The sequence below is a fragment of the Panulirus ornatus genome, chromosome 20, assembly GCF_036320965.1.
Source record: "Panulirus ornatus isolate Po-2019 chromosome 20, ASM3632096v1, whole genome shotgun sequence".
Lineage (NCBI taxonomy): Eukaryota > Metazoa > Arthropoda > Malacostraca > Decapoda > Palinuridae > Panulirus > Panulirus ornatus.
In genome coordinates, this window is record NC_092243.1 from 46,636,350 (window position 1) to 46,649,275 (window position 12,926).

The 12,926-nt window shown below is 36.1% G+C and overlaps 1 protein-coding gene across 15 annotated transcripts in view; it reads left to right on the forward strand.

Annotated features, from left to right (window-relative positions):
• coro (protein coronin) overlaps positions 1-12,926 on the forward strand; it is a 160,197-nt gene that overhangs the window by 24,559 nt on the left and 122,712 nt on the right. For 8 of the 15 annotated variants that reach the window (XM_071674860.1, XM_071674867.1, XM_071674863.1 and 5 more), the window contains exons 2-4: positions 4,530-4,736; positions 11,272-11,307; positions 12,503-12,657. In XM_071674860.1, the coding sequence (XP_071530961.1) occupies positions 4,530-4,736; positions 11,272-11,307; positions 12,503-12,657 (398 nt within the window). Of the gene's footprint in view, positions 1-4,529; positions 4,737-11,271; positions 11,308-11,572; positions 11,600-12,502; positions 12,658-12,926 lie in introns of all 15 variants that reach the window. The other 7 variants (XM_071674866.1, XM_071674868.1, XM_071674857.1 and 4 more) reach the window with 2 other exon arrangements.

The following is a 12,926-nucleotide window of genomic DNA, read 5'->3' on the forward strand; positions in this document are numbered from 1 at the left end:
TTCAGCTGGAAACTTTTTTAGATGAAATCCAGGATATGTTTATTTTAGTAATTTGAATGAGTTTTGGTATGTTGGAATACAGCCTCAAATAGAAGTAGATAGGAATTTTTCTGTGCCTGATGGTGTGGGACTTATTCAAACTATATTTTCTTGAACTGGTAGTAAACTGGTGCTGAAAGTGGTACTGGAATTGATTAAAATGTTACATGGTGTCAACATGGAATGTAACCTGGGCATCAATATAAGTGGAAAGTGTATTGTTGAAAGTGAATTATGTTTCAGTATTCAATAGACTGTATGTAATTTGTCAGTAAATATTTCATATGCTTTTCATTTTAAATGGACAAAACTTTTTTTATTGTTTAAGGAATGTAACCTTGGTGACAAAACTCACATTGATTATGAACTAGTCATGATTAATGGTAAGGGTAGTTTCAGTATTTGCACTGATACAGATTTGTTTATGATAGTATAGGTTTGATATTAACTGCTTGTTTAGAGATCATCACTGGATTTTCAGGGGCAGAATATTGTTAGATTTTAAAACCAGAACTGCTGGGAAGAAATTGTTCTTTGGATTTCATATTGTAAATATTGCAAGAAGTTTATTAGATGGGTAGATGTATAGGATTCTGTTGGAATATAGTTTGCTAACAGCAAATATGTTACAAGAATGACCTGATATATTCTGAATTAGTTTAGAACTATTTTTTAGTAAAGATTATTGGTTGACTTGTTTAACTGATGAGTGCAAATTGATCAAGCAATTAGGATACAGTTTGAGATCACTGATGCACACTTGGCAAATCCCTATGCAGGTATTTTTTTTCTAGTTGAGGTGTTTTGCTCAAGCATGTAACCCATTAGAGAAAGGAGTCATATTTTTGCTGAGTATGTCTATCTATCTATATCTCAGACTCCTATTTCCTATAGGAACTCCTTCAAGGGGATGGCCACGGCAAAATAGTCTCCATATCTGATGCACTCCAGTTCCACTTCTTAGCCTTTAGTGCCTCACCCTTAACAGGCCACTGGCAGATAGCAACTCAAGTGCAGTGTTGTTAGAGGCTCCTACCAAATGTGTTTACTTTATATTCGTGCCTAATTTACAAACTATTACTACTACCTAATGCTCCCATTACTGCTCCTAACAAATACTCTTACCTTCTGACCTAAAGCTCCTGTCCAGTGTACCTACCTACTGTTTCTATCTATTGCTTATACTGCTTTGCCAAAAGGCAGGGCTAGCACAGAGAACTCACCACAGGAAAATCTAGAGTTGCAAAGAATGAGTTGCATTGATTAAGTGATGTCAACTGTTATTTATAACAAGTAGAGATTGTGTGTTTGTGGACAGACACCGAATTGCTGGCTCACTGAGCAGCCATCACTAACCCTCTCAATACCTAGATGGGTAGTATTGGTAAAATACCTTCCAGGTCAGTGGCTGCCTACTGACTACAACCTACTTCACTGAATATGTCATTTTTGGTTATCACTGAGGGATATCTGATTCTTCTCATGGAGTTCATAGGGAAATGATTGTTTAGCTGAGAAATCTTTTTCTTTGAGCACACAGTATCAGTATGGGCTCAGTATAGGAATTGTCACATAACCAATACTGCTGTTGCTTGTATTTTTCTTTATTAAAGAAAACTCTCTTGAGAGTCTTTGGAAGGCATTTTATCTTGTTGAAATTGGATGCAGATTGGCTGTTTACTGTAGTACTGTATTTGTATTTGTTAACTTTGTGCCTTCTTGTACAGTACATTTGTATGGTTCATGCAAAGTATCCTCCATATTGTATTAATTTGATACCTTTCTGTAGATTTAGCCATCAAAACAATTCTCATGCTCTCTGTCCCTGCTTTTATCTTTCTTGTTACAGTTGATTGTTCACTTTATCTGTTTTGTCCCCCACAGATGCACTTAGTTGCATTCATACCACTATGGTGTTACTTCTTTTGTTTTATCTCTCATTCACATAGTAAAACCTTTCCTCCTCAAATTTCTTTAAGTAAATATGCTCTTTATTACCATTTTGTAAATTTTCCACATTTCCTTGTTCTTCATCTTTTACAGGTAACTATTATGCTTTCTCCGACTCATATACCAATGCCATTTAGTAGTGTGCACTGCACCAAAACTTACATATTAGTTGATTTTCCATTTCCTGTTATAACTCTTATGAAAGCATCCACAGTTTGCCTGCCTTGCAACACACTATATCAGCTTCTGTTTCCATTATTTGTGAAAATGCTTCTCATTTAAATGTTTAAAATCTTTATCTGTCCATTATCTTTTTACCAACTTGTTTTCTCTGATTCCCTTTCTCAAACAAAGCCCCAGTGCACTGATTTTCATTCACATGAAATGTTCTTTTTTATACATATCCTTCTTGGATGTGTTTGTAATTTATGCCAAGTCCTCTGTTATTACTACCATCAGCTTAAGTGTTATGCATGTATAACATTATAGATAACTAATCCTTTCAAGTTGTATTTTCTTACTGAAATGAGGTGAAACTGCCCTTACACTAAAATAATTTCTGTAGCAGAGTACACAGGGCCCACCTCACCACACCAATAGAGAAAATCTAAAGCACGAAAGAAATCTTTTTCTTTCTTTTCTACTATTCGCCATTTCCCGCGTTAGCGAGGTAGCGTTAAGAACAGAGGACTGGGCCTTTTTTGGAATATCCTCACCTGGCCCCCTCTGTTCCTTCTTTTGGAAAAAAAAAAAAACGAGAGGGGAGGATTTCCAGCCCCCACTCCCTCCCCTTTTAGTCGCCTTCTACGACACGCAGGGAATACGTGGGAAGTATTCTTAATCCCCTATCCCCAGGGATATATTACAAGAATAATCTCTACCAGATACAAAAAAAAGAAAAGTCAACTTCGTTTCATAACTAAATGAAACCTTATTCACAGCATTGAATAAGAGATTTCAAAAGTTCACATATTGTTCACATCCAGGATGATCACTGTTAACACAGTGCCTGGTAATTTTATTGACTCAAGTCACAACACACTCAGTTCAGTGTGGCCAAACCTTACTGTGCCAGTCAATGTAATAGTTTACATACTTTTACCGTAATTACTTCCATCTATTAAACCTTAACACCAGCATTACTTTGTCACACTCAAAGTCCTGCTCCAACAGTAACTCCACAACTTATTAATCTGCTTCACCACCCTAGTGTAATTCACTTATGGAACTCTTCCTGAATACTTCATGGAACTGACCCTTCCTTGTAACCTCATGAGTCTCCAGCTTAGCACCAATATCTGTGCAGTCTAGCTACAGCTTGGAATATTCTGTGCCACTCCACAGAACTGGGTGTATCCCACCTAACACATTTCCTCTCCCTATGGGACCCTTTGGCCTCAATGCAGCCATCTGTGACAGTGTAGCAGGCCAGAACCTGCTTTATAATTCTGGGTGCTGTATGTCCTATCATGGCCAGCATTCCTGAGACACCGCCGAGCCAATGACAGTTTGATTCTCTCTCAGATAACAACAAAATTTCCACCACATGTTATAGATGTGTTGTTGTTCCAGTCACCATGCACATGCTCCCAGGTTACCTACCCACAAGACAGGCTTCCCACCACCTTGTCCGAGGTCTTCCAAACTCAACCACCAAACTTCCCTCATTATATTACTAATTCATTATTGTAGGCAAAAGACAAGTAGGATGACAATGAATCCATGCCCTCTTTCATGAAAGATAAACCAGTCTCAGTCCACTGTTATTTTGATATGCAGCCTGTTCTGTTCAGAAAATCCTTCACTTCTTTAAGCATTTTTTCTCCCCCATTTTTCTGTCATGTTCTTTGATTATTCCCCATAAATGAAACTTTTGAAGTTTAGTGAATGCTGTATATACTTTAGTTTCTTCCAACATTGTTCCAGGTATAAATCTCATAGTAAAGATGTGATCTGCACAATATTTTTTAGTAAGTCTGTCTCACTTACCTATCATTGCACCACTTGTTATTCTCACTTCTTTTTATCTCTTCGCTACAGCATATTTCCTTGTATCCTTCACAGAACATATTTTGTATTCTTAAAGTTAGATTTTCAATAAATTTCTTTAATGCTGAAAGTAATTTAAACCTTTTTTGAAATTTATGATATCTTCAACATCATTTTTCCATTATTCACTGAAATGTTTCTGAGACAGTTTACAGAACTGTGGTGTTAGTAAATAAGAAAAATATTCACTCTTACAAGTGTAATGTTAAGGTTATTTGATAGTTGAATCTTGTTTCTCATTACATGAAAATAGTGATTAATGGCTTAGACTTTTATTGAAACTAGATATTTATGAACTGAACACTTGTCATTGTTCTTTGTTTTAAAGTATAAGAATAATAAAGATTTATTAGTAAAGTTACTCATTTATGATACCTTACATATTAAGTATCAGGAAATAGGTAAAAGGTATGAATATTCCTGTGCCTTTTATGTAGAGGAAAGTGATGATTATGATTCCCCATATATATGATCTTTCTCTTCTTTTCCAGATGTCATTCCGACTGGTCCGACAAAGCAAATTTCGTCACGTATATGGCACATGTTTAAAACGGGAACAGTGCTTTGACAATATACGAGTCAGCAAGTCATCATGGGATGCCACTTTTTGCGCTGTCAATCCAAAATTTTGCGCCATTATAGTAGAGTCAGGTGGAGGTGGAGCTTTCATTGTTCTTCCTCTCTCAAAAGTCAATAAGGTATTTCTTTTCTCTCTCTATGTATGATAGCACATATTGCTGAAAGGTTTTTTATTGAATGTAAGGGTGTGTATGCAGCATTTATGGATTTGGTAAAAGGAAATTAAGAGTGAACATGGTATTTGTTTAGATTATGGGATAATAAGTATTAGATATAAAATGTTTAATTGTGGGATAATGAGTTTTAGATATAAATCATTTAACAGGATGATTTGAAGTTTAAAAAGTGATTTTGAAGAATGTATTAACACCTTAACCCTTAAACTGCGGCTACCGGAAAAGTTGGCTACTACCATATGTACAGAAAGCTTGAGAAAGGACTCTTAAAATCGTATTTTATTTCTATGAACTTAAAGATAAGTATGCAGAAATGTGAAAAATTAAAAGATATATCTTTTATTTATCCTTGTTTTGCTGTGGTGATTGTTGAAGTTTATGGATGTATTAATGAATGCTAAACTTGGTACTCAATTTAGAGCACTGGTGTAAAAGTCTTTTCTCAGGTGACTTATATTGCAACTATGTACTGGTAAATGATTTATGTAGTAGTTTAAGGGTTAAGGAAGTTGTTATGGAAATGAAAAGATTTTGCGATATTTTGACATAAGTGGAGTTTTGATTATACAGCATGAGAATGTGAGGTAAGGATGTATTTTCATCATAGTACTCTCATTATAAACTGTTGGTATGATTGAGGAGTAACTATTATGAATTTGAGATGATTTAAAAGGTAAATGAATTATTATATAGCATATTGATGAGGTCATAATGTCCAAGTTTTCACAGTAATTGTGGGCATCCCCCCCTCCCATGTTGAGGTAATGTAGCTGAAATTGGTGACTTAGATATGGATTATGGTAGAAAAAGTATAATAGGCAGATATGAGGTCCCTAGTGAAAATGATTTGGTGAAAGGATACATTGATTACATGCATTACTAGTTATGATTGCTGCACATGCATGCTTTTATTGTAGACATACATGTAGATACATATGGCACTGATGTAGAGAAAACAGCTTAGACAAGAGCCTGATTGGTATGCTTGTATAAGGCAAGGGTTTATCATAGATGGAGGCTGTACTTGATGAAGAACTGGAGTTGGTGCTTGATTAGTTGGTGGACAGCAAGCTGTCTCTCCACCAAGTTAAAACTGAGTCATTATTCTTGGCATCAGAGAAAATGTTGTCAGTGTGATAGGTTACAGGTACACTGTCATGGAACTGATATTGAATTGAAGCAGCAAGTAACACATTTAGGTGTGACTTTAGACCAAGCTCTCTTGAGGGACAATATACTCTCACAGTATTGCTATCAAAGTTGTTTCTGAATGTTCTGATAAAATTGGATATTTATGGAACTTGTAGGAATTTTGATATGAAAATAAAAAGGTTACATGTTGTAGATTTGGTTCAGTGTCAGTTTGATTATCATTGCCTATCATGGTACTTGCTTGCAAGCAGGTAGAAATGTAGTTATCAGATTTATTTTAGAATAAAGTTATCAGATTCATGTTAGGAGATCTATTCCCAAAAATAAGCTTTCATTTTCATGGCAGGAGCTCTACCCCTGGAATTCACATTAGGCAGAAGAGTTTCAGTCAATTGGTTTTTTTTTTTTTTTTTTTTTTTTTTTTTTTTTTTTTTTTTTATACCTCGTCGCTGTCTCCCGCGTTTGCGAGGTAGCGCAAGGAAACAGACGAAAGAAATGGCCCAACCCCCCCCATACACATGTACATACATACGTCCACACACGCAAATATACATACCTACACAGCTTTCCATGGTTTACCCCGGACGCTTCACATGCCTTGATTCAATCCACTGACAGCACGTCAACCCCTGTATACCACATCGCTCCAATTCACTCTATTCCTTGCCCTCCTTTCACCCTCCTGCATGTTCAGGCCCCGATCACACAAAATCCTTTTCACTCCATCTTTCCACCTCCAATTTGGTCTCCCTCTTCTCCTCGTTCCCTCCACCTCCGACACATATATCCTCTTGGTCAATCTTTCCTCACTCATTCTCTCCATGTGCCCAAACCACTTCAAAACACCCTCTTCTGCTCTCTCAACCACGCTCTTTTTATTTCCACACATCTCTCTTACCCTTACGTTACTTACTCGATCAAACCACCTCACACCACACATTGTCCTCAAACATCTCATTTCCAGCACATCCATCCTCCTGCGCACAACTCTATCCATAGCCCACGCCTCGCAACCATACAACATTGTTGGAACCACTATTCCTTCAAACATACCCATTTTTGCTTTCCGGGATAATGTTCTCGACTTCCACACATTTTTCAAGGCTCCCAAAATTTTTGCCCCCTCCCCCACCCTATGATCCACTTCCGCTTCCATGGTTCCATCCGCTGACAGATCCACTCCCAGATATCTAAAACACTTCACTTCCTCCAGTTTTTCTCCATTCAAACTCACCTCCCAATTGACTTGACCCTCAACCCTACTGTACCTAATAACCTTGCTCTTATTCACATTTACTCTTAACTTTCTTCTTCCACACACTTTACCAAACTCCGTCACCAGCTTCTGCAGTTTCTCACATGAATCCGCCACCAGCGCTGTATCATCAGCGAACAACAACTGACTCACTTCCCAAGCTCTCTCATCCCCAACAGACTTCATACTTGCCCCTCTTTCCAAGACTCTTGCATTTACCTCCCTAACAACCCCATCCATAAACAAATTAAACAACCATGGAGACATCACACACCCCTGCCGCAAACCTACATTCACTGAGAACCAATCACTTTCCTCTCTTCCTACACGTACACATGCCTTACATCCTCGATAAAAACTTTTCACTGCTTCTAACAACTTGCCTCCCACACCATATATTCTTAATACCTTCCACAGAGCATCTCTATCAACTCTATCATATGCCTTCTCCAGATCCATAAATGCTACATACAAATCCATTTGCTTTTCTAAGTATTTCTCACATACATTCTTCAAAGCAAACACCTGATCCACACATCCTCTACCACTTCTGAAACCACACTGCTCTTCCCCAATCTGATGCTCTGTACATGCCTTCACCCTCTCAATCAATACCCTCCCATATAATTTACCAGGAATACTCAACAAACTTATACCTCTGTAATTTGAGCACTCACTCTTATCCCCTTTGCCTTTGTACAATGGCACTATGCACGCATTCCGCCAATCCTCAGGCACCTCACCATGAGTCATACATACATTAAATAACCTTACCAACCAGTCAACAATACAGTCACCCCCTTTTTTTATAAATTCCACTGCAATACCATCCAAACCTGCTGCCTTGCCGGCTTTCATCTTCCGCAAAGCTTTTACTACCTCTTCTCTGTTTACCAAATCATTTTCCCTAACCCTCGCACTTTGCACACCACCTCGACCAAAACACCCTATATCTGCCACTCTGTCATCAGACACATTCAACAAACCTTCAAAATATAAATATATTTTGAAATATATAAACAAAAATATATAAACAGTCAATTGGTATGTTACTAATTAAGTATATAGGTAATTAGTCAAAATTCAGTGATATGTATGAAGTATACAGTGGAAATGCTCCAATCTGTTTGAAAGATCACAGTACCAGAAATGGCGTATCATACAATTTTCTTAGTGTTTATGTTTTTAGAAAGACTACTTTCAGTTTCACTGGTGTTAGATTGTCTAATAACTTGCCTTTTTGGCAAAGAAAAAACTCCAAATGATAGGAACTTACATCATGTTTTTGGAGCATCTGAAGTAACGAAGGCTCTATTTATGAATTAGTTTTCTTGTTTGCTTACATACAGAAAAGTGATTGGAAAGTGTGCTTATGAATTATTGTGAAAATTACAACCTTAGATGTTCAGTAATATTAAAAGTTCAGAATAGAACCTTTGAACCCAAGCCGTAAATTTGAATGTATTCGTCAGCTGGCACAATATGAACTGATGAATGCCAAAAGACTTTACCCATTTAAGTGTAAGAAGCTATTTAAAACCTGTAATGAAGTGTTTTGAGAAGATTTTGTGTAATTATCTGAATGAAATACATATAGAAATCTTCAAATCACAAGTTAAATTGACAAATTATGGGGAAGGAAGAAGGTTTGATAAGCGTTACAACCCAGATATGAAAGAGACACTTGACAAATTGATAGAAATAAAGTTATAAGAAAATATTTTGCATGAGAAAAACATTAAAGTATTAGGTAACAAGTCATTGCAATTAAGAAGAGAAAACTAAATTATGATAAAGATAACAGGCCCCTTTGATTATTATGTGCAGCCATTGCAAATAATGGTATATTTTGGATAGGTTAGAACAACCAAGAATAAGCTGTATAAAGCATAATGCAGGAATGCCTAGCCTAGATTATTTCAGAGGAAATGAGCAAAGGATGCATGTCACAAGGGCCATCTCCAAATGAATTGAGGGAACCAGTCTAGTGCCACAAGGGTCTGTACTGGGATCATTACTGTTCTAGTAGTGGATGATTCAGAGTTCATAAGGAAAGTACAAGGAGACCTAAACATACTCCAGAGTTGGTCAGATTCATAGTGGATGAATTCAACCCAAACAGAGGTAAAGTAATGGGAATGGGACAGAGTGAAAGAAGGCCTTGATATGATTATTATCTAGCAGGAAATAAGATTCAGGGTTGTGTATGTGAGAAGGCCTTGTGTGTCAAAATCATCCCTAAGCTGTTGCCTGAGTTCAGGAGAATGATTAAAGAGACAAACTGACTTCTGGGAAATATTAGAATATTTTTCAAGGGTATGGATAAGGAAATGTTTAGTAAGCTGTTCATTTCATACACAAGGCTAAAACTAGAATATTTTCCTCTAGTTTGGTCACTGTGTATAAAGAAGCACAAAGAGGAAAGAGAGAAGGTCCAAAGGAAGGCAACAAAGATGGTAGCAGAATTTCAGAGAGATGATTAATGGGGATAGGCTAGAGGCTTTGAATTTGCCTTCCTTAGAAGAGGGAAGAGTGAGGGGTGACTTGAATAAAACTTTCAAATTTTTAGAATGAATCAATGATATAAACAGTGAACTGTGCTTTGAAAGATGTAGAGATAGAGTAATCAGAGGATATAACATGAAATAAGCAAGAAACTCGTTAAAAATTATGGTTTAGAAGTTCTTTTTTGGTAGAAGAGTTGTGGATGAATGGATTTAAATGACTGAGGGCATTGTTAATGCAAACAGAATACATAGATTTAAGCCATACTGTATAGAGAATATTGAAGAGATGGGGCCCCATGAGTGCAAAACTCTTTCCTATTGAAATACAGATAGGTAAGTACAGGCTTTTCTGATTTTGCAAAAGCATTTGACATGGTGAATTATGGAGCATTACTAAAGTAAGTGATGAAACATAATGCAGTATTAAAGGGAAAATAGGAAAATGTATCAGGGAATTTCTAACCAATAGAAAGTTTAAAGTAGTTGCGAATGGAAATGTGTAAAGGAGAAAATATGCTTTTGAGTGTCCTGCAAAGTTGATGATTTTCTTCAGATCCTAATGTTATGCAGATCTGAGTACCATTCACTTGGGCAACCTCAAATTGGAAATCTTTTAAGAAATGGCTGTTTTGTGGCTAAGGTAAAGAGGCCAATAAAACCAGAAAATCCTTGACTGTAATAAACTGTATGAAAACATTCTGTTCAATTCCAGCGGGCTAAAATCTCTTGAATCAGTGTTAAAAGGTCAAGGATCAGCATTGCAATAATGTTGAAAACAAATTGGATTTGCCATTTGATTCAACATAGCTGTACAGTGTAGACTCAAGGTTGTGATTACATTGATATGTCAACAAAGCATTGCTCTTGTTCAGAACAGTACACCGTTGATATGATACTATGTTTACATTGATAAGACGTTGTATCAGTTTTATTCAGTACAACAAACCAATATTGCACCATTTGTTTTATCAAGATCTCTGGATTTTACATCTGAAATCAAGAGGTGCTGTAAGTAAAATAAGAGAGAATGATGTAAACATGTAGGGCTTAGTAATGCTTATGCATTGCTAACAGCTACTTAATGTACTAAAGACTGTTCAAATGAGAAATTTTAAAAAGGCCTGTACAAGTACTTGGAAAGTGATCCAGACCACTCAGGCTGTGGAGGATATATAGATGTGTGGGTCTCAGCCTCAGTCAGACTGCTCATGTTAATTAACATTGCAGCTTAGAAAGAGACTAAGCACTGGAGGTATAAGGGCCTTCAAAACTATTTTAGGGTAGGGTTGATGTTTCAAAAGATATTATGTTTTAGATAACCCCTATTACTCCTTCCTTTTGCCACTGATGGAATGACATTTATGATTGTAGCTTTACAATATTTTTTGTGGTACACTTTTTCCCATCATCTTTTTTGGTTAGAATAGAGATGATGATCATCTTTTTTGGTTAGAATAGATATGATGATATTTGCATGATGTGATTAGACCACTTTCGTGTAGTACTTATCTAAGTTTCATGACTACTGTGGTTATTGTATATAAGACAACACATGCATTTTCAGGAAGGGATTTGGGAGCCAGATAGAAAGGGGGTTTTGGTAAGTCATGAATTGTATATTAAAAATGTTTTTACAGGATTTAGGGAAGTGATAGTTGTAGTGCTTTGAAAATAGTTAAAATGGTTGCAGTAATCATTTGTTTGTTAAAATAGTCTTGGAATGAAAAATGACAGTTTCCAAAGATATGGATGCAGTAGTTTATTTTTCAGTTAGAGTGAAAGGAGAATGTGAAATTAATATAGTTTTGATAACATAGATTCAATAGACATAGTGACAATACTGTAAGATGTTGAATGTTTTGCAGACATATTTATCGAAGAAAGCAGCATTGGTAAGTTAGCTTGAAGGTAATTGGCAGGAACATTTCAGTCTTTCTGAGATGTCTTTACCCCCCACAGTGTGTCACTAACAGTTAATGTAAAACAGGATGAAGTGTCTACTTCTCTTATAGAAGGGTTCATGTCTCGGTATTTTCCTTCTGGATTTTATTAGATTTGTCTCTCCAGAGTCAGATAACAAATGGAATTGTCGCACAAAATATGAATTTCTTTAATTGCTTGCATTGCTCTACCCCTATAAATAATATCTACTCAGATTACCTCAGTTAAGAATATGGTGCTGGGTAGGCTTCAGGATAAAAAGTTAGTTGTACATTTCTTTGAGAAACAGCATCACAGAAATTCATTTAGTAAAGGTAAAATACTGAGAACTTCCTGAAAAAAAAATAATATGTGTGGAGGCTGTTCTGCTACTCATTTGTTAGTAATTAATATGAACATTTCTTTATTGCATATTACAAAGGTCTGACTCCCAATTGGTGCATGAAATGTTTATATTATTTGGTTTCAGTGCACTTTTATTCTTTTTGTAATACAATTTTCATTTATCATCCCAACATTAACATGTTTCTGGCTAAGGAAACTATTAACTGTGTATATGAATAATCCAATCCATACATAAAATGTTTTATGCATGTTAATGATAATATATCATATCTACTTATAACTATTGATTTAATTAGTATGTTTATTCTAAATACTTAAAGTTCAAGTACTTTTTCACAATTTACTCCTAGTACTCACATAGAGCTTAATTCTTATGCCATTAAAGTAATCTTGTTCACTTAATCCATCTTTTTAAGATTTATATATCTACGTAAATATCATTCCTTTATATGTGATTTAGATACATAGGAAGTAAACGTTCAGGTATTGATGTTGTGATATCCCTTCAGGCTGGTCGTATCCCACCAGATCATCCGCTGGTAGGGGGACACAAGGGCCCTGTACTTGACATTGCTTGGGACCCCTTCAATGATAATGTCATTGCCTCTGGATCCGAAGACTGTGTTGTCAAAGTTTGGCAAATCCCAGATTATGGCTTGGTGACGTAAGTATGAAAGATATTGTGGTAATTGAGTGGATGAATTAATTTGGCTTTTGGTTTGAAACAGCACCATTCCCTTGTGTATGATGGTAGGAGCAGTCATCTGGTGAAAGATCATGTCATCCCATGTCATGTGTTTTCAGTCAGGTATCTGGTTCTACATATTAGTAAGAGTATGAACACTGAACTGGTAATGAGACACATCTTGAGCACTTAGAATTTTATGAATAATTTGGCTATTGATATTAACAGAAGTCTCTAAATGAAAATGT